The sequence below is a fragment of the Pteropus medius genome, unplaced genomic scaffold (assembly GCF_902729225.1).
Source record: "Pteropus medius unplaced genomic scaffold, Ma_sr-lr_union100, whole genome shotgun sequence".
Classification (NCBI taxonomy): Eukaryota; Metazoa; Chordata; class Mammalia; order Chiroptera; family Pteropodidae; genus Pteropus; species Pteropus medius.
In genome coordinates, this window is record NW_024344378.1 from 25,327,278 (window position 1) to 25,354,075 (window position 26,798).

The 26,798-nt window shown below is 37.1% G+C and overlaps 1 protein-coding gene across 4 annotated transcripts; it reads right to left on the reverse strand.

Moving 5' to 3' along the window:
* Window positions 1-329: 329 nt before the first annotated feature.
* Window positions 330-19,132, reverse strand: CEP55 (centrosomal protein 55). Of its 4 annotated transcripts, none has more exons than XM_039871718.1 (9): window positions 18,988-19,132; window positions 18,023-18,207; window positions 15,949-16,224; window positions 13,716-13,784; window positions 6,612-6,762; window positions 4,950-5,260; window positions 3,625-3,696; window positions 2,835-2,960; window positions 330-1,471 (listed from the first exon to the last, which is right to left on the reverse strand). In XM_039871718.1, the coding sequence occupies exons 2-9, from the start codon at window positions 18,203-18,205 to the stop codon at window positions 1,271-1,273; spliced, it is 1,389 nt and encodes a 462-aa protein (XP_039727652.1). In that variant the 5' UTR covers window positions 18,206-18,207; window positions 18,988-19,132; the 3' UTR covers window positions 330-1,270. The 4 variants fall into 4 exon arrangements, with proteins under 4 accessions (XP_039727652.1, XP_039727655.1, XP_039727654.1 ...); XM_039871719.1 differs by lacking the exon at window positions 18,988-19,132 and adding an exon at window positions 18,744-18,916 and having other exon boundaries at window positions 1,265-1,471; XM_039871721.1 differs by lacking the exon at window positions 18,988-19,132 and having other exon boundaries at window positions 15,949-16,246; window positions 18,023-18,212.
* Between the last annotated feature and the right edge of the window lie 7,666 nt (window positions 19,133-26,798).

Genomic DNA, 26,798 nt, shown 5'->3' on the forward strand with positions numbered 1-26,798 from the left:
AGTGTGTTCTGTTTTTTCTAACTCAAAAAACATCCCATGACTCCAGCTATGATATCGCTTAAGTACACTGAGTTTGGAGAATTCATAAGGGATTCTGGCATAGTGGGGAGAACCTGGGCATTGTAGTTGACTTGGAGTTTGAAACCTAAGAATGTTTTTTTTAATTATTGTGGGGATTTTGCTTAACCTTTCTGAGCTTCATATAGTTTTTGGTTCTGATGTATTCTTAACTACTTTATTTTACACCGTGCATTAACCTGCAATCCTCTGGCACTCCTCTCAGGGCAGAAATCTTAGAATACCTCTATGTACATATATGCTAGACACAGTAAAACTTATTAAATAATTTTATTCTTTTCTCCTTTATATTACTAACAGTAGCTCAGTGTTAAGCATTTTAGAAAACCTGAATAAAAAAATTTTGGTTTACACACACGTATAAAAACAGATATTCAGATATGCAAATATCTGCTCATTACATTGCTCAGCTTTTAGAGTGATGAAATAAATAAAATATCTGCAAATTAAAACAAGAGGACGAGATGATTTTGTTAAAATCCATTTTAACAATTTTAGCTGACCAACATGTGCTAATGAAATCCAAGTTGAAGTTGTAGCCAGTTAATACAAGAGAAAACATGGTGTGTGGCTTAGGAGTATTCCTTAGGCGGAATCTGCTTTGTGCTTAGAACACAGCTAGGTTTACAGTTTCAACAATAAGCAGCAATAAAGAGCAAGAAAATTGCCAACTTTTCTAAGAACCGCTCTATAGTAGCATGGAAAAATTTTTTTAAAAATCACCATCTTTTAACGATGGACTCAATTGTAGGTATATTGTAGGTATACCAAGTGCTTGGATAAAAAAATATGCTCAGACAGTAAGATACTCGGTTAATTACCTATGATTTTTAAAAAACCCACAAAACACAAAATATTTGCTTGCTGGTGTCATAGATTTAACCCACAAACAATAACAACCTGAACTTATCTTTTCCCCATCAAGTACTTCAACAGTGCAAAATGGAAGTCCTGTCGGCACACGCTGCTCACACATTCTGTCGCTGAAGCCTGAAGATGAACCATCTCATGGAGGTATCAATGCCAAGGGAAGTGCAAAGCAGCGAAAAAATACAGTGATTCACTTCTATGCCGGAGTCTCAAAGGTAGATAGGCAGTTTCTCATATGAGGTGAAATAAGGAATTCAAAATATCTACTAATATAAAATACAGTATTAAATCTTTTGACACAAGACAAAGGACAATTATATTGCTACTTTGAACAATATTCGACATGGACTAGTAGGTCTCGATGTTCAGTGGCTGGATACTGGATATTGCACTTGGGACATTCCACCAGGCTTTCATTCAGTGCAGCTGTGGGACTTTTTGGTGAGGCAACTTTTCCTTTGTTTTCAGCCTCTCCTTGGAAAGTGACTAACGGCTCTGTGAAGGCAAGCTCACGAAGTTGCTTCTGAAAAAAAAATGTCAAATGAACACTGTCTGTATATAGGCCTACTGTTCAATAGTTGTACTGCTCCAAAGATGGTCCAACTTCAGCCCTGCTGACAGATTTTCTTTTGAATCTCTGCTCATTGGTATTATGGTGGTAACAAACGAGGTGGTTATAAATTACCCAGGAAGGACTGGGGTTGGGTATTAATATCAAATTTAAAGGTAGGCCTGTGTGCAAGGCTGACAAAATTCGCTAGTCTTGTAAAAGAGGGGCACTTCAACAATAAAGAACTACGTGGAATTAAAAGTAGTACAGAATTTTAGCAGAACAAACAGGCAGTCCACAGAAATGACTAAGATATTGTATAATACCTTTGAGAATTTCCTTTTGCATGTTTTCTGAGAAATTTAGAATAGTCAGTAAAGCTTAAAAATGAATATTTTACGGCATACTCGGAAGATGGTGGATAGCGGGAGCACAAAGAAAAGTACAGGGGAAGTATGGATTCTTTTGTATACACTCTGGATTCTTATACTTTCGAAAACAGTCATTAACAGAAATGAATTATAAATTCCAATTTCAAATATTATAAATGGTCAAAATCAATAACATACTAAAAAATAGAGCCAAAAAATATATTCTGTCTTTTAATCATAAGGAAGTTACAAATGATGTTTTTAAAACAATTGTTTTCTTCTAAAAATTGAGGAATTCTATTTGTAACATTTCACCATCTGCAAATACTCTGCAGTACTAGGATGATAGATAAACTATGCACTAGTGGGATTCACAAATACAGACCCCAACAGGTTTGGTCCAAAAGCTTATTACTAAGATGAAAATAGGTAAGTGAAAAACCATTTCTTCATAGAAATGATGTTATTTAAAAGATTTATGTTTTAAAAGATTATGTTTTCAGGGTAACCCACAAAATGTTCTTTAACTCAACATGCCTAAACAGTGTATTAACAGTAATAGTTCATTATCCCTAAAAACAGAATTTTTTTTTCTTTTTAAAAAGAAACACACAATTTTCATTCAGGACTTACAATTGCCTTCCCTCACCCCCTCAATCCCCTAAGCCAGGCTCTCTTTAGTATCTCTAGAATCACAGGGTCCGCCCGGAGTGGGTGGGGGTGATCCCAAGTACCCGTAATATAATCATTACCAAGAGGCACAGAATGTCCCTCTTTCTAGTGCTCTGAACTCATGCTCTAAGGGCAGTTGACTCAAATGACGCAGGGGCTCTGCCTACTGATCTGAGAAACAGCCGTTCTTTAAACTTATCTTCCTAGTTTTGGAAGTGGCTTGATATATAAATGGAAAAATAGCAGAAAGAGAAAGAAGAAAATAAGTTGTAGTTTAACCATTCCAGACTCACCAAGGATTCCAACTGGGTGATTTGATTTCTTGCTTTTCGGAGTTCCTTAAGAATTACATGCAATTGATGCTGCATATTTTGACGGTCAAGTTTTTCATTTTCAAAGTCTAAAGTACATGCCTGCATCTGGAGAAATGCCCAGAACAAGACAATTACAGCCAGTATAAACTGTCGTTCTCTTGACTGGACACTTACATTTCTTAATTAGCACTAGAAGCAAACATCTGTTGTACCATCAGAGCAAAAATTCATCTGAGCAGTGAGATATTGATAAATAAAGAAGCCTATGGTTAAGGATTTAGTTGATCCAAGGAGCAAAGCCAATGCTTGAGGTATAGGTATCTCCTCCTTTTTTAATGGAGAAGTGGGGGAAAGGAAAGAAAGAGATGGATATTCCCTGGTTTGGAATATACTAAAAATCTCTGGTCTGTATTCTGAGAACAAATGGTGTCTCTCTGAGTTCTGCTTGAAGTTATAAGGCACACCTCTTAGGGAGTTCCTGTTAGGCTAGAGTAGCAAAGATATTTGAGGAAGAATAAAATTTGTTAAGGCAAGAATAAAATTTGTTAAGGCAAACATCTACCCATCTGGAAAACTGCCATCTCACCTCAGAGAATCTGTTTTAGCCCAACAACAGTAACAAGCACCTTATCTGGGGTATCCCAGATAAGGTTTTTAAAAAACATTTTTCACAACTTTCAAATGGTTCTTCATAGAATAGCGTAAACATGAGGAAAAATTCCATTTTCTAAGGGGTTAAACTGAATGTTGAAGCAATCCCAATGAGTACCTGTTGTTCCAACAGAGCTACTCTTGTTTGTTCCTCTTGCTGCTTTAACAGAGATGTGTAAAGAAACTGGACCTGTAGGGCATAAACAGACAATGTTGCCACATCTGACCTTTTATTGCTTGACCTGGATGCATGAACAGCTCACAAGTCTCACATCTCTAACCACAACACCACCTGCTAGTCTGAGTGAGTCATTCTAGCTGGTTGTTTAATGGCTACATGGCTGAGAGCTCCCCAAGGCACAGACTGAAAACTGATAAACAGCACAGAATTCTGCAGTGGCCATACCCACTTTCTTGGAGGTCTGACATCTAATCTACTAATATTTCTGAGTAGGATAACAAAGCTGGCAGTGCCTCTCCTTCATGGCCAGAGTTGGAATAAAATTCTCAATCATTTCTGCTTTCATAAATATCATTGCTTGCACCTGTAGGCAGCAGTGAGGGTAGTAAAGATTAAGAAGGCAAAAGACTATTTTTTTCCCTTCTCTCAACTTTCAGAAGATTTTCAAAATTACTATTCTAATAGTATCAATCACAAATATTTACCTGTCACTTTAGTTTACAAAGTTCTTTTACATTCTCTCAATTGACCCTCACAAAAACCCTATGAGGCAAGAAGTGGTAATTATTATTAATACATGATTAACCTGTAAGTCAGAAGAGTTAGATGATTTTCCTAAGGCCACACATCCTGGACTAGAGACGAGGTATGACTACAAATACTGTTCTTTCCATTCCACGCTGTCAAGCAAAATTTAAATTAATGAGTTTCTGTCGAAGTACTATTCAACTCTAATAATCCTAACTCAATAACTTCAACATTACCAAGACATCCTGGCATAAAGCTGTGAGTATGAGAACATGGACAGTGCCACATGAACTTGGGCACTGTATCACAGTCAAGGAGCCCACCTACGTATCAGCTTTGATTTCCCTCTTTACTTCACATCTTTTGGCTTCTCACACATACTTACCCCCTTCTCTCTCAGACTCTTTAAAGTGTATCTGATTTCCTCTGGCTGGAGAGAATTCCCAAAGTCACTCAATCTTGCTGGTTCCTTCTTGTCATCAGATCCTTGTCCACATACCATCTCCTCAGTGAGGCCTCCACTGACCCCCAATTTCTCTTTGTCATATTATTGCTTTATTTAGTTTACCTGTTTATGGTCTGTTTTCTTTCTGAACATGAACACCCATGAAGGGGTCAGGAATTTGTTTTGTTCTTTGCTGTTTCCTAGTGGTTAAAATAGTCTCAGATACTTTCTGTAAGTACAATAAAAAAAATGAATTATGAATCAGGAAACCCTTATTGCTTAGGCTCACCTGAGATAAGAGCTCCTTAGATCTCTTCTTCTCCTCTTCAAGTTTTTCCCTAGCAACATCATTCTCCTCCTTGAGCCTTTGTATTTTCTCTGTTTTATGCCTATCATCTTCCAGATGTTGTACATCTGCCTTTCTCTGTGAACACAACAGTTTATTTAAATCTTGAACTTCTTTTTGGGTTTCTTCATATTTTCTTCGAAATTCATTAAGTTCAAAATTCAACTGAGTTATGGTTTGTCGTTCAACCTCAAGATCTTTTTTTGCATTTGCCAAGAGATGGTTGTAATATTTCTGCTTTTCTTCTTGAAGACCTATGACGAACACAGGAAGGCACAACTCACTTTATTAAATAGAGAATATTCTGAAAAGATAAACACAAACCTGTTTCTATAAACAAGATCCCATTATTTCCTGATTTTACAAAATGAAAGGTCAAGAGATAGGGTTGATATTTCATGAAACGAAACAAGAAATTCAGGTACATTATCTGAAATTAAAACACTAATAACTAGAAGGACTAAAAACAGTTCTTTGGGGAGGGAAGTCACTAATGTCTAAAGACAGATCGACAAACAGAAATTTAAGTTCATTATTTACAGATGTGGTAACAACCCAAATTAAAAAACAGAAATGTTAACAGCAGCTGCCCTGATGGGAGGAGGAAAGAGATTAGGATGGGATGGGAAAGGTAGAACAGTGCCCTTTTGCACTACTATTAAATTATTGTATCAAGCACTTATAACACACACATATATTACTAAAGTAAAAAGTAGACTTAGCCTATAACTAAAATCCTACTTTCATGTGTAGTAAACTTATAAAGGCATTACAGCAGTAATTTTGTCCTCTTAGGGATAAACAGCTTTGAATTACCCCTAGAGACATTCCTTTTATGTTTTCGTTTTAGCATTAGCTTCATTTTAAATATTCACATGTGAAACTCCAAGATTGTGAGCCTTGCTTGCCTTTCTTTAGCCTCTGCTGTATATAATTCGAGGCTTCAGTCCCATTAGGGCTGTCAGTCATTTCGTGCGGCCTTTGCATGGAGTTTTTCTTCTTAGCTTGTCATCTGGAACTGCTGAACCGAGTCCTCATCCATAAAGTGGGAATGATGACCCTTCTGCCCCACCTCTTAAGGTTCTTGTGAGACTCAACTGAGACCAGTGTTGGGGATATTGTAAAGAAAGCTCGTGGCAAAACAAAAACAAAAAGAAAAAAACCCAGCCTCATTCCTATGAAACTTCAATTCTATGGTGAGATTCAAATGACTGAAAAATCATCTACAAGAATGATTGGGATTCAAGAATAAATGCTGAAGGGAAACAGAGTAAAATGAAAATTGGTGACGGTGCCAGCTCTGGGGGGAATAAGGTTAGAGAAGGGCTTTGAAGGAGGGGGAGGACATGTACGGTGGAGAAAATCCCTGTACTGTGCCTTCGTTCAGAATTGCCAGAGAGCCCTTGTACCCTGTACCTTATGCTCTCTTATCAGAAAACAATGGGAAATAGAACAAACTTGCTCAAATGGTATTTCTTCAAGGCTAGAAGACTGGCTCTTATTTCACTTCCTAACGCATATCTACAAAAATCTAAATTTGAGCAATTTCTCCTTTTGGAAAATGTCAGGCAGACCTACCCCCAAAGAGTATTTTTATACCAGTACCTTCTGATTCAGTCTTTTTTGTCTGCTGTGAGAGCGAATGAGCAGCTGTTTCTGATTTCTGTTCCAATTCATAGATCTTTGCTAAAAGTCCTTTTACGTAGACCTCCCGCTGCTGATCATACACAAGCCATTGCTGATTTTTCTCCAGAGCCTCAATGTGAAAATGTAAGAAAGTCAATAATAAACAAATATAATAATAAAAATAAAAAAGCAAAATCTTAAAATAGGCAAGGGAGCCCAAATGACGTACTCTTTTCTAGCACATAAAAACTCTATGGCTCATGTAACACAATAATTCTAGGCAACCGTTGTATGGCTTATGATACAGAAATACATTCTAACATCACGCATCTTCAGAATATCTAACAACATGGCAAAGTCGTGTTCACATGAGGTTAAGTTTACTCATCTGCTATCTCCTCTACACAACTTGCTTGGTGTCTGTGTCCATGTCATTCTCCGTAAAGTAGAAAGCCTTTGTGGCAGAGGTGGAAATGCCCTGCTCAGAAACCCTTTAAGAACGAGCTATTTCTGCCCGATACAACTCTGTTCAGGAGCTTCCCAAACCTGACAGGAGACTCTGACAGGCTTGCATCCTGGTCTGACGGTGCCCCTGCCCAATCCTGCTGCCTTCCTTTTCCTTTCACAGATGTTGCTCCCAAATAAACTGTTGGCACTGCTGACTCCATCCCAAAGAATCAAACTTAAATAGCTACCCCCTCCCTTTATTTCCAGTTTTCTTTTTATTTCCCCTTCATCACCAATTTTCATCCTTTATAGCTTTCAGAACTCAATTAAAAATCCAAACTGAGCTCACTCACCTGCTTTGTATAAAGGCTTATGACCTCAGTTGTTACATATATGTCTACATGTTTAAAAATTATTTTACCATCTTCAGCTTTTTACCTGTGTTTGCTGCCTCTCTCAAATAGATAGTACGCTCCTTGAAGTGGCAGACCATGCTATTCTGAAAGGATTCCTAGTTTTTATATACAATATATACTCACAAAATTATTTGGATGGTGGGATAATATTAATAAAATAAACAATATCTGTTAAGTTAGCTAGTAAAAGGGAATTGATTCACTTTACTGTTACTGCTAATATTGGTTTTCATTTCAGTTACATCTTTCCCTCAAGAAACTAGATATACTCTATAGTTTTACCAGGACACCTAGCATAAATTTGAAAATCTTATAAAATTACATGTATATTTCCTGTGGATCAAACCACCTGATATTTGGCAAGACGTTAGCAAATATTCATGTAAGCAGCTACATTAACTTTAGTGAATAAAACCAAGTGGAATATATGAAGGTATGTAGATTTATGAAGTGGTTTATTGTGGTTAACTAGGACAAATTCACAGATCCTCTGATTCTAACTCTCACTGTTCTTAATCACTGAATCCTTGGAAATCCAGTAAAAGGCAAAGCCAAATGAGTCTACCAGGATAGCTTGGTATCCCCAGCAATCGTACACTAACCCTTCCCTTTCCCCACTAAATCCTAGTTTTGCCAGAGGAGGTGGCCATTTTGTTACTGAAAGTGGGGCAAAGATTCGAGTTGAAAGCCAGCAAAGACAATGAGTCATCTGCTGGTGCTAGAGAAAAAAGCCGAGAAATTCTATATGGCAACAACATGCAATGATATTATAACTCCTCTGTCCTCTCCAATCTAGGTGTTCAGTCCAAGAGGATGGGACTGCTGCCCTCTCATTCTATGTACCCGAGAGGCTTGGGAAATAAATCTCAACGATCATTTGTGTAGAGAGGACATCCACTTCTAAACCTGATGTCACATGAGTAAAATGTTAGGGATAAAGCATCCTAGGAGGAATGTAAAGTAATGTTAACACCCCTTCACGATGGCCAAGCTCATTTGTACTGAGTCCTCCACACCTGCTACCCAGGCTACGACTTGTCTGCCTCCACAGGAATGCCTACTTAAGCAATGATTCACCACTGGATCTTAGTAGACCCTGATTGTTTCTGGATTAAGAGACAAAAGAAAAAAAATGTGTCCATTTATTTTTTGCTTAACAATAGAAACTGTCAGTTGCAGAGTGATTTTCTCCATTGAGAAAGTTAAGAGGAGATGCAGGCCATTACCAAAAGCTTTAGGCTAATTAATATGATGATCACTCTATATTTGGGAGCAAAATAGCTACTCCTAATAAGTTTATTTCAGCCTCTTCCTTGGTCCCCCAAAGTGCTAAATCATTTTAGTTATATTAATAACAGAATTTTTGAAAGCTTCAAGACACAACTTGCTAAAACCGAAGCTATCTTCCCTTAGGCTGACATTAAAATTGTCCACAATCTGCCTTTTCCTGTCTCTTCAGGTTATAGCCTGGCTTTTCTCTCCTCCACGACTGCCCCGTTGTCTACACAGCTACGCACACCCTCTGTGCCTTGCTTAAACTCTTCCCTTTGTCCGGAGTGCCCTAGAACCCCTTCCTATATCACCTGCCCACTTAAATCCCATCTTTTCACTAAGTTCCAGTGAGTCCAGGCTTATCTTTCAAGCCTCCTCACCTATAGCCACCCTGATCAAGCTCCCTCTCATTTGTAAGTCAATAGTACTTTTATTGTCCATCCACTCTATTTGGCATCTTATACTCATGACCTTGATTATTTCCTGATGGCACTTCTTATCTTGTCTAGATCACGAGCCCTTTGGACAGCTGGGCCTGGGCTTGTTTAGATAATTTTTTTAATAGTCTGTGCATGTGTTCACTGTTTCTACAGCAAGTGGCTGCCTGATGTTTGTGAATGATAATGACAAAATAAAGTAGGGACACGATGGCTGCAAGAATCAGTAAGCATCCAAGCAAGCCTTTTAGCCTCAAACAGAAGTTTGAGAGTATTAAGGGAAGGGAGGAGAGGGCATGAAAGAATCTAGCAGTTCCTTACACACAGTAAAATAATACATTGAGAGTGATGCAAACAATCGAACACTTTCAAAAAATATATTACTCATTAATGAATAAATGAAAATGTAATAAAAAACCTGTGAAAGAAAAAAGGGGTTCTAATAAATCTGCCAAGTTTGAGAGATTTAAAGTAACCTCAAAGAGTGATCTGATCATAAATTCCTAACTGGGCAGGTGGTGGTGGGTAGTCACACCGCAGGCCTATAACTTCTCTAGTAAAGTTTTTAAGCAAGTGCTGTCCATTGATCTTGTGCATCTAAGTTAACATACCTTTGAAATACCTGAGGAATCCCCTTTTTCAGACCCCACAGAGGCATAATCATCCTTGAGGGAGCACATAGCTTGTTAACTATATTTCCCCCACTTTCTTTCTCCCACCTTCATGTAATCTTCCTTACTGCCCTCAATTCCAAATGTACAAAAAAAACCTGCAGAATTGTCCATCACCAGAATATTTGAGATCCTACTTCTTGGCATGTCATCAGTTTGGTTCAAATAAACTCTTATAAAAATTCTCTGCAAGTTTGGATGTTTCTTACAGCTATTTCTATAATCTTACAAGTTCTTAATATGTACCCCTGTGTTATAATTAATCCCAGACCTGTTGTAATTTATTAATATTAATAGCTGAAATAGCAGCCAGGATGTATAACATATTTTACATCTTCAGGGCTGCCGGAAAGAGAAGGTATAAACACAAACTTCTCAACAACAAAGATGCATGGTGTAACTTTACTGAAAAAAACACATGTACTGGAATATATTTTCCAAAGTGTTCGATTCTTTTTGAATCACCCTACGTTTGTTGTAGGTATACTGTAAAAGGAGGGGCTCCCCTCCCCTACAAGCTGGTCTCTCACTCTGGAGGGGTGAGATAAGTGCTAAGGAACATACTGGAGGTTCTTGGTTGCATATAAGGGCATCTTCTTTCAGGTAAGAATTTCCATTCTTTAACAATATAGGCAGTTGAGCTGCATGTCCAAAAGTATCTATATATATGAAAACTCTAAGTCTAGAGAGTTCCTCCAACCTTTGCTAGGCTCCTTTCATGAATATCTTACAAACTTCTGAGCAAATCTTCTAGGTATGGGGCTTAAAGGATTTTCAATGTCTGTTTTCTGTAGAACTGGAAAATAGATTAAGAAGACAGAGCTGACTTCTGGAATTGAAGACTTAGTCCAGGGCCCACCAGCCACTTGACCAGATACTTTTCTCTCTGCATCCATTGGACAATTATAACATTTGTTCTCCCATGGCTTAAGAGTTCACTTATCAAGTCGGGATACGTATATTCACTCTGTATTATATACTCAAATTTAGCTGATAAGAGAGTAGTATTCTATGACTCAAAAGGCACACATATAACCAAATACTTATAAATCCTGTTTGACACTAAAAATATCTAATTTTATACCAATTTTTTCCATATTTAAGAAATATTTCAATATAAATAATTTAAGTCAATGTTGGATGGTCCTGAAAATTTTCTTCTTTTAAAGGAGCCCATCCATAAACACATATTACTTAAGAATGAGAAACACGCTTACGTGTTAAGATTTGAGAGGCAATATTCCAAAAGGCCACATGATGGCAATGTTACTTAAATAAAGTAGTAAACACATCTTCACTCTCCACTTCTACTCATTGACCATATGCATCTGCTTTCTTCTCTTAATAGTATCAATAAATGGATTTGAGAGCTATCAGTAAATGCTGATATTAGTTTTGCGTCTTTAGTCATCATTGTATTAATTATCCCAGCTTTATGTCATCTATACAATCATTAGGCATGCATTTTAACATTTCCATCTAAATTATCAATAGAAATATAGAACAAATGTGGGCAAAAATGAAGCCCCATGAAATGCCACTGGCTTGACAAAGAATCATTAAATATTCCTTAAGCAAAAATTTCAATGTAGATTAAAATGCTGGCCTTTACTGGAGGAATAAAAATGTGGGTCAACTGACGAAACTGGAATATGGATGATAGATTACGTAGTAGTGTCCATGTTAAATTTATTAAAGTTGCTATCTATATTTTAGTCATATAAGAAAATATCCTCATTCTTTGGAATGCACAGTGAAGTACACAGGCTTAAAGGGCTGTGGAAATATGCAACTCACTCTCAAATGTTTCATATAAAAATATTTTGTGTTATTGTATGTGTGTGAGGGAGTGGGGATTGAAAGAGAGAGCACAAAATGGGAAAAACGTTAACAATGACTGAATTTTGGTAAAGTTCTATGTAGCATTTTTATTCTTCTAACTTTTCTATAAATTTGATTTTTTTTCCAAATAAAAAATTTAAAAACAGTTATCTTCCCTAAAGTCTATGTCTCAAAATCACATTTCTTAAAATGAAGAACAAGAATGCCTATGAAAACTGCCTTTAGCTATTTGGTTTGATTTAGTTTGAAAGCTGCTGACGTCAGACAATGTTCACAGCATTAACTCCATGTAATTATCTCAAAATGTCAGCCAGACAGAAATGATAGCCGAAGAATGATACAGCTAGGCCTTAAGAAAGATAAACTTAGGTTTTCAGGGCTTCTTTTAGCATAACGAACACTGACTCTTAAAGTAGGTAGGCAGACTTCTACAGGAAGTTTTGTGGGAGCTTTGAGGAAGGGTATGGGTCTATAACTGCTGAGCTATCAAAGACAAATAATGTAAGTGTGTGGACTATGGGGAGTGAGATTTCTCAATCACTGCTCCCTAAATCCTCCAATTATATATACAATTCTCCTGATCTAAAAGATTTGCTTAGATTCCAAGGGGACAGGTTCTCAAAGGGTGGTCCTCGAACCACCAGCAACAGCTGCAGAAGAGGGTAGAGCTTGTTGGAAAGCCAGAATCTCAGGTTCTAACCTATACCGTGGAAATCAGAATCTGCATTTTATAAGGATCCCCAGATTCATATGCATATTAGAGTCTAAGAGACTCCGCTGACTCTAGATCACCATTTGAAGGTAAACAGAGCAGAGAAGTACAAAGTAATCCTTAAATAAGCTGGAAAGATAGAACAGAATAAAAAGATTGGGTATAAATGCATAACATTTTAAAGTTAATTTCATAAAAAAAAATCATCTAAAAATAACTTTAGTTGATATTTGAAGCAGTAAGTGCTGAGAAGCCTAAAAATTACATATGAGTTTAAGAAAATAGCATATATCTTCAGGTACTTTGCTAAAAGGACACTAGTAAAAATCAAGAAACTCCACGAGACTGCAGTCAGTCTGTTTTCCAACTGTTCTAGATGCTGGAGATAATATACAACACACAAAAACTTATTTTGATAGTTCTTTAAAAACTATGTTTCTTCTTTATTTTAGTTACCTCTAATCACTTTGATAAGGGTACTGTAGTACCCTGTTATACAGACACTCCACGGATTTTAAATTCTTCTTTTGATGATCAAATAAATCTGAAGGTATACTTGCTAGGTGAAATAAAACAGGAATCTTAAGAGCATACTTAGATCAGGATAGACACATGCCAGTAATATTTCTGGAATCAAAATACCTACCACTGGCCTAATAATTAAATCAAGAATATCATAGTTTGTATATGTAATCTTAAAACTTGAAAAAATACGCTATGATTAGTCCCTGTGGTCTCAATTTATTTAATTCTCAAAGAAATCTACCAATCCATTTAAGATGTAAGTTTAAAATAATACGGCTTTACCATATATCTAAAATAACCTCATATCAAATTTTAGAGAAAAGAAGTACTGGGTATACAAAGAATGTATTTCCTTTTCAAACTATGAAAGCAAATCCTGGTTCCAATGGTAGAATTTCAAACTACATCTTACATAGATAAACAGAAAGAATTTATACATTAAATTATATTATAATTTTAAAAAAATGGTAGGGCAAATTAGATTTAGGTGGAGAAGGGTTACTGTTAAGGTATCTGGTAGTGATGGATGATTTCTAGGGCTTTCTAGCCAAAGAGGACCATGCTTAGAGGAACTGGTCCTCTTGAACACCTAGAAAGAGACCTAAAGGTAGCAACGTAGAGAGATAATCTCAAACCACTCAGCTCTCCATCTCAACAGATTTTTTCAAGTCATAGCATCAACGCTGTCAATTTCCATGAAATTTAACAGTAAATGAATTAGTCCTCTTTATCTATAACTTAATAAAAGAAAAGGAACTTACATCTTTCAGCTGTATTTCCATTTCATGAATATTACTCATTGATGAGTTGAAGCAGCTTGTAGCTACAGTCTGTAAATAAACCAATATTAGTGAACATCATAAATTTATAAATTTAATAAAAGAAGTTTCTTCATTATATTTAGTTGAATAATAATACAGCAAACTTTACAGGGGCATCCCCAAATCCAGATCTAGTATATGCTGGTGAACCTCATGCAGATGAACAGTATCAGAGGAGAATTAAGACCTTCTGGAAGTGTCCTAAGCGGACTGGAAACCTTGAGATTTCATATCTAATTTGACTTCTGAGGTCTTCTGGACCCCAGGATCACCAGAATAACTCTCAGTGCACATGAATAGCCCAGCAGTTTTCACCAAAAGCAGATAAAACAAAAATAACTATTTAAATGAAATCTGGAAAATACTACGTTGTCAAAAGATAAAAGTTATTTTCTAGAATTATATTTGTATTAGTATTATTATTAGTTTATATAGATTATATGGAACTCAAAACATAATTTCTCTCTTCTTTTTTTCATTTTCTCATAGGGAAAAAAGAGAAGTAGGTGGTTAGGTACACAGTCTAGCCAATGAAACACATGAAAAAGTGTATTCCAATGCAAGCAAGGAAGCTCAAAATATTTTTTTTTTCTCTGATGGTACTCTAGACACTGATTCTAATATGTAGCCCTTTCTCCCTCTCAATTTAGTTTTCTAGGCGGAAACTATGACAGAGATAGTTCACCAAACCCCTTTTCCTTTTTTCCCTGGGCGTACGTTTCCCAGCCTTCCCTGTGGTTAATGAGGCCATGAGACTGAATTCTGTCCAATGGAATGTGGCGGAAGTGAAATATGCCAATCCAGGCCTGGCTCTAAAGCCTCCCCCAATTCTCTGCATGCTCTCTCTAGCTCACAGCTGCATACAGAGGATCTGGTGGAGGACTCCACCATAAGGGACAGGGGAGCAAGAAACTTGGATCTCCGAATAACTCTAGAACAAAGCCTCCTTCCACTCCAACCTGCACTAGACTGTGACATGAGGGAAAAATAAATATTTGTTGTATAAGAGTCAGAGATCTGAAGGCTGTTTTTATAGCAATTAGATATGCTGACTAATATAAGTATTAATAGTAGATAGCCCACACAATTATTATAATACATTTTTAAAATTATACTTTCTACCAAGATTTGCATTTCCATCTTCAAAAGTGTAGAAACTAATGTTTAAGCTTTAAAGGTTTTAATCACCCACTTTGGATCTAACTGTAATGTTTTATGAGTTTCAGCTCTGTGGACATTCTCTAGACAAACTTAAACATTTCTGAACTCATCTGCAGAAATACTCAATTATCCATCTATGAGAGTACACATAAATGTGTAGCTCTGATCACTCTGACCACCCTGAAAGAGAGATAAAGTACAAAGACTCTTAACATTGAGATATTATATCTGAAAGCTACAGATTTTCTTCTATAGGTTGGTATTAATAGCTGTAGTGTTAGTATTATTCAAATGTCCAAATTTCCAAAAGAATCAAAAGTCTGATCAATAAGAAACCATTTATTAAGAACTTACTGTGCCAGGCACTATGCAACTTACATATATTATTACATTTAATCTCCAGTATTCTTATCCTGATTTTCCCAATGTGAACACTAAGGCTTAGGAGAGAGTTCTGGCATTAGGAGACAATTCTAGCATTGTCTCTAAGGCTAGAGAGGTTAAAGAATTTGTTCAGAGTCAGTCATATAACTAGCAAATGGCAGAACCAAGATCTGAATTTAGGGTTGCCTACCTACAAATCCTTGCTCTTTCTGCTACGCTAGTGACTCTAAAACTAAAGGGGGAGAAAAAGTACATGTAATTGGGAAAAGCATACTTGCTACTGGAACTGTGGATATCAAATATAAAAAATAAAAAATGAAGCACTGTTTTCATATACAAACTACAGAGAAAAGAGCTCAACAAAATCTTCTTGGCTATCTTAGATACACAGTGGATTCTTTATTGTGAATATCCCTTTGGGCAAAACAATGGTGTGGGGCATTGAAGAAGCCACATTAACTATTTTTGTTTAGGGAGAGGGTTATGGGCTATTAAAAAAAAAAAAGTAATGTTAGTATACTATACTGTTTCACCATTTGACAAGCATGTTTTAACAAGCTCATTCTTTGTAAGAATTACAATTGTATCAGAAAGGAAAAATATCTGGGTTTAAAGAGATTATTAGTACCTGTGATAAACGAAGTGTACTGGCTTTGCTTTCAAGTTCAGCAAGTCTTGCAGTGGTAGTAGACAACTGTCTTTTCAATACATCTGTCTCTTCAGACAAGGATTTCAACAATTGTTCCCTCCTTTCACCTTCTTTTGTTTTCTCTTCCAGCTGTTCAAGCAATGCAGTAGTACTATATCTGGCTTTCAGCTGGTCTCTGAGTCTCTGCATTTCTTTGTCCTTCTCCGTGAGTTGATAAGCATTTTTCTCCCTCTCAGCTTCGAGGATTCGAATTTTCTACATATAAACTAAGAAGAATCTTAGGGCAAAGCCAGATCAAACATGAAAGTAAACAGTATACTATAACCAGCATTTATATATCAAGTCAGCATTATACTAGATACTAGGGCCAAAAAAAAAAAAAAAAAAAAAAAAGATGAAGCCAAGAACTTATGCTCAGAGAGCTCAGGGAGGTAAACAATACATAATGCAATATGGTAAGTGCTGTAGTCAAAATATATATAAAATGAATGGGACACAAACACAGAAAGGAGAAACCAACTCTGTCAACAGCCATGAAAGAAAGGTGGCTTTCACATGAGTATCTGAGAATCATCACTCCATCCCACCAGTTCTAATAATCATAAAGGCTAAAATTGAGTCTCACAAGAGATACATGCTCACTGATGACCTTGAAGTAACACCTTAAAATTACAGAACATTCGTAGCTGGATAAAAATGCATTCACTAACTCACTTTGTCTTAATAAATAATTTGATATTAAATCTAGAAGGTAAGCTTCAAAGGAGTGCTCAACATTTTCAAGAACTTGAAAGATAAAGAAGGCATGCTTGTTATACTGCTTCTGGCATAAGAAAGTACTAATAGAGATAATAAAAGAAGTTAACAGAATGACTACATGCTAGCAAGGTAAAAACATCATAAAACTAAAAACTTGCATGGGAGGAAGCAGTTGTTCAATTATAAAACAGGGATGGTTTTGTGAAATTGATGAAGGGATTTTAGTCGGCTATAAGCTTAAGATAAAGCAGTAATATAAAAAAAAAGCCAACACAATTAAAAAAAAAAAAAGCCAACACAATTTTAGGCTTTTATGGAATACAGCATCCAGATCAGTGAAAATAACAGTATCACTTCAATCTGTGTATGCCACTGTGTACAGTACCAGGTGTATAATTCAGAAGGGATATGAACGCACTATCAAGCGTTCAGGAAAATGACCAAGATGATAAGCCAGAAAAGTTGAAGAATAACAGGTTGTTCCACAGAAAAGAAGCAGCAAGATTTCCTTTAATATCTGAAAAGCTGTCGCTTAGATAAAAAACAGACTTGCTCTATATAGCTTTAATGGGCACAATTAGAATAAATGGGTAGAAGTTAAAGTTTAATTTCAATTGATTATAAAGGAACAGAGATTTGACATCAAAAGTGGAATGAACTGGAAAGAGATCTTTCAGGGAAGCTATGAGAGTCCTTCACCAAATTGCAAAATAATCTTTATGTCTAAGAATTGGTGATAGATCATTTCTCAATGCTTGAACAAGCATTTACCTCAATATGTGTTGTTAAAAATAATAAATCATCCAGTTTTATGATGGGCCTATAAAATAGAATTTAAAGAAATCCAATAATACTAAATAATAAAGGTCATTTATTTTCTAACTATGAACAATAAAAGTACTTACACAAAATAAATTAAAATCAAATTAATGATAACATTTTTAAAACCTTCCAGTTCTAATAAATTCCTAACTATTTTATGGACTATACCATAATAAATTTTAAATTAGGGAATCTGAAATATAGTGTAACAGAACAAAAAATGACAATATATGTAATGATTTTACCTCAAAAATTCTGAAAACAAAGATTACTTGGAACACAGTAATATTTATCAATACACATGATAAAGTGGAATTTTAAATATTCATGTTAAAATCTGAACTCCATTTAACACTTCGAAATGATATTTGATTTTTTACATTTAATGAACAGAAAAACTAGATTATACCAATATTGGGAAAATACTTTCTCATCTCTTACCACAATTTAAAGGGTTTGTAAAGCCATTTACCTCCAAAAGTCTGTGCCTCTCTTTATCAGTCAGCTTTCCTTTTCCACTTGTGAATTCATCCATGGATGCTTGTAAGGCTGCAGTTTTTCCCCTAAATTTTTCTAATGCAGTCTCTGACTTGGAGTTACTAGGCTTTGATCCCCATTTACTTTTAATTAAATCTTTGGGACTTCTGGAAGACATCTCTGAAATTGTAAAAATAAAAATACAATTATACTTTATAAGTGAGTTTAAAAGGTCAAATCTCAGGTCTGATGTCTAATAACCTATTTGCTAAATAGAAGAACCTTTCTATTGAAAACTGATATAGCCAAACCACTGGGTTATGGAAGAGGAAGTGTGAACTGAATCTGAGTTATTTTTTTCATCCACAGTGCCTAACAGCAGATGGTTAAAAAATACTCATGGATTGGCTGAAGTGATTTAAAACATGCTGGACCAGAGGTGACCAAAGAAACATTATCCAGCAAACGTCACAAGGCATCTTTTACAGGACACGTCGTCTACACGTGGAAGCAAATCTTACAATATTCTCACATAAGATATCATTTGGGGAGACAGGCAAAGAAAAACTGCAAAAAGGGGCACGTTTTTCCTCATCTCTAAAATGAAGACGTTTGCGGAATAGACATGAAAGTGCTTTTAGTAATCGGAAAAATGCTGTACTAACGAAAGACCCTGGCTTCTCTGCGCCTGTCTCTAAGGGGATGGTAACACCCACCGCAAAGTTGAAAGACCGGATCGAAACAACCACGGTCGTTGAGGCGCCGAATCCGGTGCCAGGCACCAAGCGAGCGCCAGGCAAAGAGACTTAAATCAAAGCGGGCAGAGATTAAGTCCAAGCCAACATGATCTGCCCACTGACTCCGCCCCCCTCGCGGTGCGGTCCGGCCCTGCCCCGGGGCTGCGGGCCCTGGCCGCTCCTCGCCACCCTCCGCGGTCCCCTTCCCAAGGACAGCCAGCACCTGAGGCAAAGCGCAGCGTTCGCGTGGGCCCAGTCACACCGCCCGTGCAACGCCGCTTCCGGGAGTTTGAATCCCGCGGCTGCGGGGCGGGGCACGTCACTGCCGGCGGGGACGCATCGGCAGGAAGGAGGGGCGGCACGCGCGGTGGGGTTGCGGCTCCCCGATTGGGTGAGGCCCCTAGGGGGCGGGGCCTGGAACCTGAATGCAGGATGAGGGTGGAACCTAGACGGGCGGAGGCGGGGATGGGACCTCTTCTTCCCCGGGCAACCAGGCTATTCTGGAGCTTTCTCTTGGTTTTTCTCAGGGCTTAGACTTCAAGCTCGGTGTTTCTTTGTAAGGAGCTAACTTGTGTTTATCCGCTTTGGGGATGAAGCAAATTCCTCTGTTCAATGAGGTAAACACAGTGACTGTGACCTAGAACTAACTCGTTCTGTCCTTGAGCATAATTCGCAGTTTTAAGTTCCAGTTTCTGCGCTATATAAAACAGAAAAAGTGGGTTCCACAAGGAAGCACAGCCCCTCTGCCTTCCCCTAAGGCTGAGCCTTTATCCTGACAAAAGTCTGGGATGGAGCAATCCGGAGTGTGGCAGGTGGGAGAACTGACAGGCAGGCCCAGGTTGAAGACTGAGATCTTGAACCCTAGAGAAAGAGAGGCGTTTGCTCGAGGTTGCTGCCCTCTGGTTTAGGAGCTATCTATCGGTCAAGTCTAGGTTCTGGTTAGCCACTTGAGGACTTTATTGCTAAAGAAGCACAGAATGTGTTTGGCCGGGCCTACCTTTCAGACCAAGCACAAACACCAGAGATTTAAAACAGTAGATAAAAGGATAAAATAGCGAAACATTCTAAGAAAGCAATGTGACACACTGGTTAAACTCTAGATTAGGATTGAGTTTAACTCCTGACTACCTCTAATTACCTACGTGATCTTGAATAAGTTATTTACTCTCTCTGATCTTCAGTTTCCTGATCTGTTAAATGATGCAAATAATAATACCTACTTCATAAGGTGCTTATGAGAATTAAATTGATGTTAGCCATTATTACACAAAAAGCTTCCATGTTACTAAATAAAATGGATAAGAACCTGTAGAGAATTTTAAAGAATTTTTTTATATGATGCAAGAAGATAAAAGTTTGGTCTCTGTTTCCAGGGAGTTCACATTTCTGATGGAATGGTGAAGAAAACTGAGCTCTCTCATGTCTGTTGTGGTGAAATATCAAATGAGATTAAGGTGGGAGGAAATCAGGGCAAAAGATAAGTGAGGATGCGAATGTTATTCATTGTCCAGAGTTGAGTCAAGGGCAAAATAATTTTCCATAGAAATTTACAAAGATTTTTTTAGGAGGGGGAGAATCCCCCTGCTCAGTTTTGAGCCAGATGGAGAGTAAAGAAGAGAGGGAATGGGAGGGACTGTGAAAAGGGATAACAGCTGGCCGCTGGGGGCCTAATGTCTGTGCCTACTGGGTCAGACACCCCAAGGATACATCTGCTCCCCAGGTTCTTCTCTGGCAGGAGCTCCCCTTGGAGCTCCATAATGAATCTGACAAGTCCAATGACTGAAAGTAACCTCACAGGGTGCTCTGATCATAAATTCCTAACTGGACAGGTCAGGTGAGCAGTCATGCCCCAGGCATATAACTTCTTTGCCTTAAGCAAGCCCTTTCCATTGTTCTTGGGTTAATACAACTTTGAAATGCCAAAGTAATCTCTTTTAAACCCTCAAGAGAGCACATAATCTTTACTATCCTGTACCTTGCTTTTTCCCACCTTCATGTAATCTTCCGGAGTGCCTTCCTTAACTCCAAATGTATAAAAGAAATTGCGAAACTGTCATTCTCCAAGCATTTGAGTTCTTGCTTCCTAGCAATGTTGTCACTTTGGTTCAATTAAACTCATAAAAATTTTCTATAGGTTTGGAAGCTTCTTACATCAACACCTGTGACTGGGGATACCTAAGGAAGAAGAGCAGGCAGGATGCTCGTTAGCCTGGTAGCTTTAATTTTGTAATTGTCATTAGACTTGAAAATCAATGTTATCAATGTTTGCTCTTCTCGAATAGGTGCCTGGCATGAAGTGCGAGTAGCTGGTAGTTTGCAGCACAAGGCCTCACAAGGCGGTGGTGCTTTGATGTTGACAGTTTACTCCAAGGAATCTGAGGACAAGGAGTCAAAATTCAACTTTATACATTTACAGAGAGAAATGTAACAGCCTAACAGATTGGATATCTTCTCTGGCTGGCTAATCTCATATGGAAGAATTCTTATTAGCCAGTCTGTAATATTTCCTGACTTGGTTCTTGACTCAGGGTACATTCTATTTGAAGAGAACAGCTCTCTGGGCACTGACTGCTCTTCCTGTCTTAGCTCCTTTTAAAATTTAATTTTTACTCTGTGGAGTTATTAAAATTATTGACATAAGAATGTCCAAACCTGTAGAGAATTTTTATAAGAGTTTTTTAGAGTTTATTTGAGCCAAATAGAACACGTCTGGCAAGAAGATCTCAACAGATGCTTCTAGAATCACAGTCTGCAGTTTCTTTTATACATTTAGAATTTAGAATACATTTAGGGAGTATAAGGAAGATTAGAAAACAAGGCAGGGAAATCTCCATGATTGGATTATAGGATCCTTAACAAGATCGCATGCTTTCTTGAGGGTGGTTATTCTTCCCAGGGAGCTGAAAAAGGTGTGTTTAACTAGATGCACAAAAACAATGGACAGGTCTTGCTTAAAGTAAAGATAACCTTCTACTAGGGAAGTTATAGGTCTGACGCAAGGTGTTTATCTATCAAACATTACATTTTTCCATAAAAGTGAGCACAAGACTTAAAATAGTTCTTTTTCCTATTCTATTTCTCTAGTTTTATTTTAGAAAATATGTCAATACTTGTAGAAGGTCAGATTCATTCCTGTCATATGTTTAGCTCTCCCAATTGCCTTGAATAATGACAATATAATGGTACAGAGTGTTAAAAAATACTTTATTCTCTCCTGCCCTCCATGTAGACTTAGGCACTGACAGGCATGCTTTTTTTAAGGAACAAAATATAAATATACTATATATTATTTCAAAATAACATCTATCACTATGCAAAACTCCATAATTAAGCTACTAAATAGTTTTAGTTTTCAGCCAAAATAATTCTTAAAGAAGTATTTCAGCAAACAGATCTTAACAATGGACCCTCTGTGGGTGTCAGTTTGACAATTGCTGTTGGGTAATACCTAAGATTCTGTAAAACTGGAATTGGAATAAGATATTATGAATCTATCTTCATTTCTTGTCTGTTAAATCCTCTTTGCTACCTTGATTACTTTGCTCCTCATGTCTAGATTTTTTTGCCAAGTCTCTCCTCTCTAAATAGTTCCTTTTCTCTGTCCCTTTTGCCTCAATGCTCCAGGACAGGCCTAAGGTCACTCACATGGACTAATTAATGCATGAATTTACTTGACAAAAAAAAGTAAGGAATAATGAAACGGCAAAATATGAGATCTCAGCTGAGAGGAAGTTGGAAAGGGAGCAGGGCTCAGAAAACAGTGAGTTTGGTTCTTGGCTCAAGTTTTTAACTCTTCTAAGCCTCAACTTAGTCAGCTGGAAAGATGACCCCAGGAGTCCTAGCTCCCAGCGTTGTTAAAAGCAGTACGTGATAGGTGTGAGACGTGGTCTCCACTAGCCAAGGGATTTTCAAGGGCTGGCTTATTCTCTACTGAAGCCCCAGCACCCAATATACAGTTCTTGCAGATGCTCAAGTATTTGTTGAACAAACAAACGTATTTATGAATAATTAGCTGATCACTGTGTTAATTTTCTCTTAAGTCCAACTCTTACTCTTACATATCTTTTCCAAAAGGAAATATTTCTCAAGTGTTTTTCTAATAGTGTTTGTTGGAACTTTATAGATTTATATCTGACACATGATTGCCTTGGTAAATGATGTGTTTTCCAGCCTCTGCAGGACAGAGTCATGTGGTGGATTTTCTCATCTTACACAATTTATCCACTCTATAATGCCCACATTTTTGAGCATTTTAATCTGTCTGCCAGAGAAATCTAGATATTTCTCCCGTACTTAAGGTAGTACACTGTTTTTCCATGCTTCTAGGAGCAATCCTGGCAGTATGTTCACACCATTTCCAGGAGCCTTGCCACGTGTGAAATCCAGTATCCCAAGGGAGTGCACCCGTATTAATAAACTCTCTTTTATCCAAATTTATGTTCTGCACTGCCCCTTGATCTTGTACCCTTAGAATCCAGTCTCATATGTACTCTCCCATCACCTGTCAGGACACGGTGGCTGTGTCTTGTAGTTTATTCAGGTTGTCGTGCCTTTCTGTTTTCAGCAGAACTAACACATTCTCAGCAGAATTATGTTGGGACTTAACCCTAGATACTGGTCTAGTGGTCAAGTGGAGAAGTAAAGGCAGGTCTGGAGAGGAGAACAAATTGTTCTGCAGTGGAGAGGCCTCTATGTCATCTCCAGGCAAGCTGGAGGGGCGCTTGTCCTTAATAAGGAGAAGCACACTACTCCTGCAGGTTTAGAGTTCAGGGGAAGCTTGGGATTCAAGATTTTCAAGGGCATCAATCCAGACTTCCATATATCAGGGTCCTATTCTTTCCCAAGCAAAGCCTTGACCTTGTCATAGGAGAATGTATTGGTTAGGAGTTCAATCTTCTTTGAAGCTTGCTTTCTTTTATGACCAAGTCCTAGTTCTGATCCTGAGCTTTCACACCCTCCTGCTGTTGGAGGGAGGCCCCTCTAACTTTTATTCTTAGCTTTTTATTGATGATCAACATTCTCAACCTTTTGTTACCCTTTTCTAGAGTATCAATTGAATTTAGCAATAGCCACCCAAATCCAAGTCCTTACAGTTATTATTTCCTCCAATTTTGTCAGCTACCTGGCATATGGCACTAACTAATGCATTCCCTTCCATTGATATACCAGCTCAGTTCACCACTGGTGACACTTTTTACAATTGCATTGTGCCAGGAACTATCAGAGCTCTACCTACCACCAATGATGGGGTCCTCATTTCCAGCTAGGTGGTTAATGATTGAGTCTCAAATCCCATCTTAGCATTGCTTTCTTGAACCACTCCTGACAGCAACTGTGACAGGTTGGTTTCTCCAGGGAAAAATTCTGAGATAAATATTAAGTGTGAAGGACAATTCTTAGGAAGTATTCTTGAGATCAGTACCATAGAAGAAGAAGGAAGCAGGATTTGCAGTGATACAGTCCTAATGCAGTCCCTGGGCTCCCCCATGGGGTCAGCCAGCCTTAGCTGACCCCACGGAGGGGCCCAGGAACTGGGATGGCCCCGTAGATTGTCATCACTTGGGCAAGGGGGGCATGCCTTTATATTTCTGCATTGATCAGTCATTGGAGTTAAGCTGTTCCTAAAAGGCAACATGACCTTGGACAAGGCAGTGTTCTTCGGTGTGGGCGTCCTAAAGAGGGCTGACAGTGGAGGGACTTTTCTGGCATCTTTCCCAGCAGCTCTAGGTAATGAATTCTTCATTCCTTGAGGGGAATCTGGTGGTGTATTGCAGCATACACCATACTCTTATATTCCACTAAAGCTAGGTCTATGACCACATCTGCAAGTCACCTGGTAACATACTCTCCTAGAGAAGGGGGAGCTACATGGAAAACCGAAAGACAACAGAATAATATTTTTATGAGAGAAAATGATTTTGAATTTTGTTCCAGCCAAACTATCAATTAAATATGACAGTAGAATAAAGCCATTCAAACAAGAAAGGTGTATGTTCCACCAATATAAGGAAGTAAATCAAGAAAGAGGAGGCTATGGAATCTCGAATAAGAGAGATGCAAAGGGATAGATGATGCAAAGGGAAGCCCCAGGATAGTAGCCATGCAGTAGCTCTGGAGCAAAACCATCGCAGATCAGAGCTATTCAGAAGATGCGGGGAGAAGTCTCTTTAAGAAGATGAAATTGGTATAACACCTAATATATTTGAACACGTTGAGGGATTTAAACAATTTGAGGAGAGTTTAAGGTACAAAAAGCAACAATGAGGTATAAACTAAAAAAAAAATCAAAATGTATAAAGCACATTATAGCATACTTCATGGCTCAGTTGTAAATAGTGTTAATATAGTAACAATAATGTAAACATTTGACCTAAACAAATTTATGATGTATCTATATTGGGTGGATAGGATACAGAAAATGTGAGTGGATTCAGGAGTGGTGAAATAAAGATAAGTTTTCCCTTTCCTTGTTAGGAAACAAGTAGATAATGCCTCAAACTGGAAAATATAAAGGTATAAATAAAAGCATGTTATTTGGAGATAAATATCCAGACAACCAGATAAAAGAGTTGAAAGTGGGAACCTCTGGGAACAGAAATGCTGCTAGAAAATGTTGGAGGTGAAGACAGGTGAACTTCTAACTTTGTAGCAAACCTAGTAAAATTTCTTGATTCTTTTTTTTTCTTCCAGCTTTATTAAGATATAACTGACCTATAGCATTGTGTAAGTTTAAGTTGTACAACACATTAATTTGATACACTTATATATTGCAAAATGATCACCAGCACAGCTTTAGCTAACACCCACATCATATCTCACCTTGATTCTTTAAAATAAATAGAGGTTACCAGAGGGTGAGAGGAAGGGGAAGGGAGAAAAAAATTGAATCAGTTCTTCAATTAAAAACATATATATAATGAAATAAAATAAATAGAGGTATGACTTATAAAATAAATTAACAGAAGAAATAATTCCAAATTTACAAACTTTTATAAATAATAAGAAAATAGGGAGCAGCATTCTTCAACTCATTTTATGATGTTAACATAACCTTGATACCAAAGCCTGACAAAGACAAAATGAGGAAGGAAAATTATAAGTCTGTCTTATTCATAAGCATAGGTGCAAAAGTCGTAATGTTAAAAACTATTAGCAATACAAATTCAGCAATATAAAAGCCTAAAATATAACAACCAAGTTAGGTTTATCCCAGGAATGCAAGGTTAGTTTAACATTAGAAAATCAATGTAATTCACCATATTCAACATAAAAATATATCCTAATAAAGAAAAAACCATTTGATAAATGGAAATTTTATTTATTTAAAAACTCTTATCAAAGTAGGAATTAAGAGAACATCTTTAATCTTAAAAAGGCTAATTACAAAAACCAACAGAAAACATTTATTTTATAAAACTTTACTAAGAGACATTAAAGAAATCTAAGTAAATAAAGTGATGCAATATATTTTGGGGTTGAAATACTTATAATGACGTTAGTTCTCTAAAAATCAATTTATAGTTTAATGCAATTTAAAACAGAATTCCAATATTTTTAAATATTTGTAATTTGATAAGCTGATCCTAATGTGTACACTAAAATTTAAGAATAGGCAAGACACTTGAAGAAAAAGAACAAGATGGAAGGATTTGCTTGAAATCTTATTATGAAATTTTTACAAAGCTATAATTAAAACACGGTGGTCTTGGTGCAGAGATTGGCCAATAAAACAGAATAGAGGGCATAGAAACAGACTCACAAACATTTACACAACTGATATATGACCTAGGTTTGAGGAAAAGACAAAGTTTTCAATAAGTGGTACTGGATCAATTGAATATTCATATGGGAAAAATGAAACATGACCTCTAACCTTACATGACAATCAATTACAGGTATAATATATATTTAAATGTGCAAGATGAAACAAAATACTTCTAGAAGATAATATTAAAGAATATCTTCATGATCTCAGGGTAGGAAAGGATTTCTTAATATGAAAAATGTACTGATCATAAAGGAAATTTGATAAAT

Coding starts and splice junctions, on each gene's coding strand:
- CEP55 (XM_039871718.1), bottom strand. CDS start 18,205: ATGTCTTCCAGAAGTCCCAAAGATTTAATTAAAAGTAAATGGGGATCA. Junction 13,785..15,948: donor GTACACTTCGTTTATCACAG/GTACTAATAATC, acceptor GTTTATTTACAG/ACTGTAGCTACAAGCTGCTT. Junction 1,472..2,834: donor TCACCCAGTTGGAATCCTTG/GTGAGTCTGGAA, acceptor TTTTTTTTTCAG/AAGCAACTTCGTGAGCTTGC.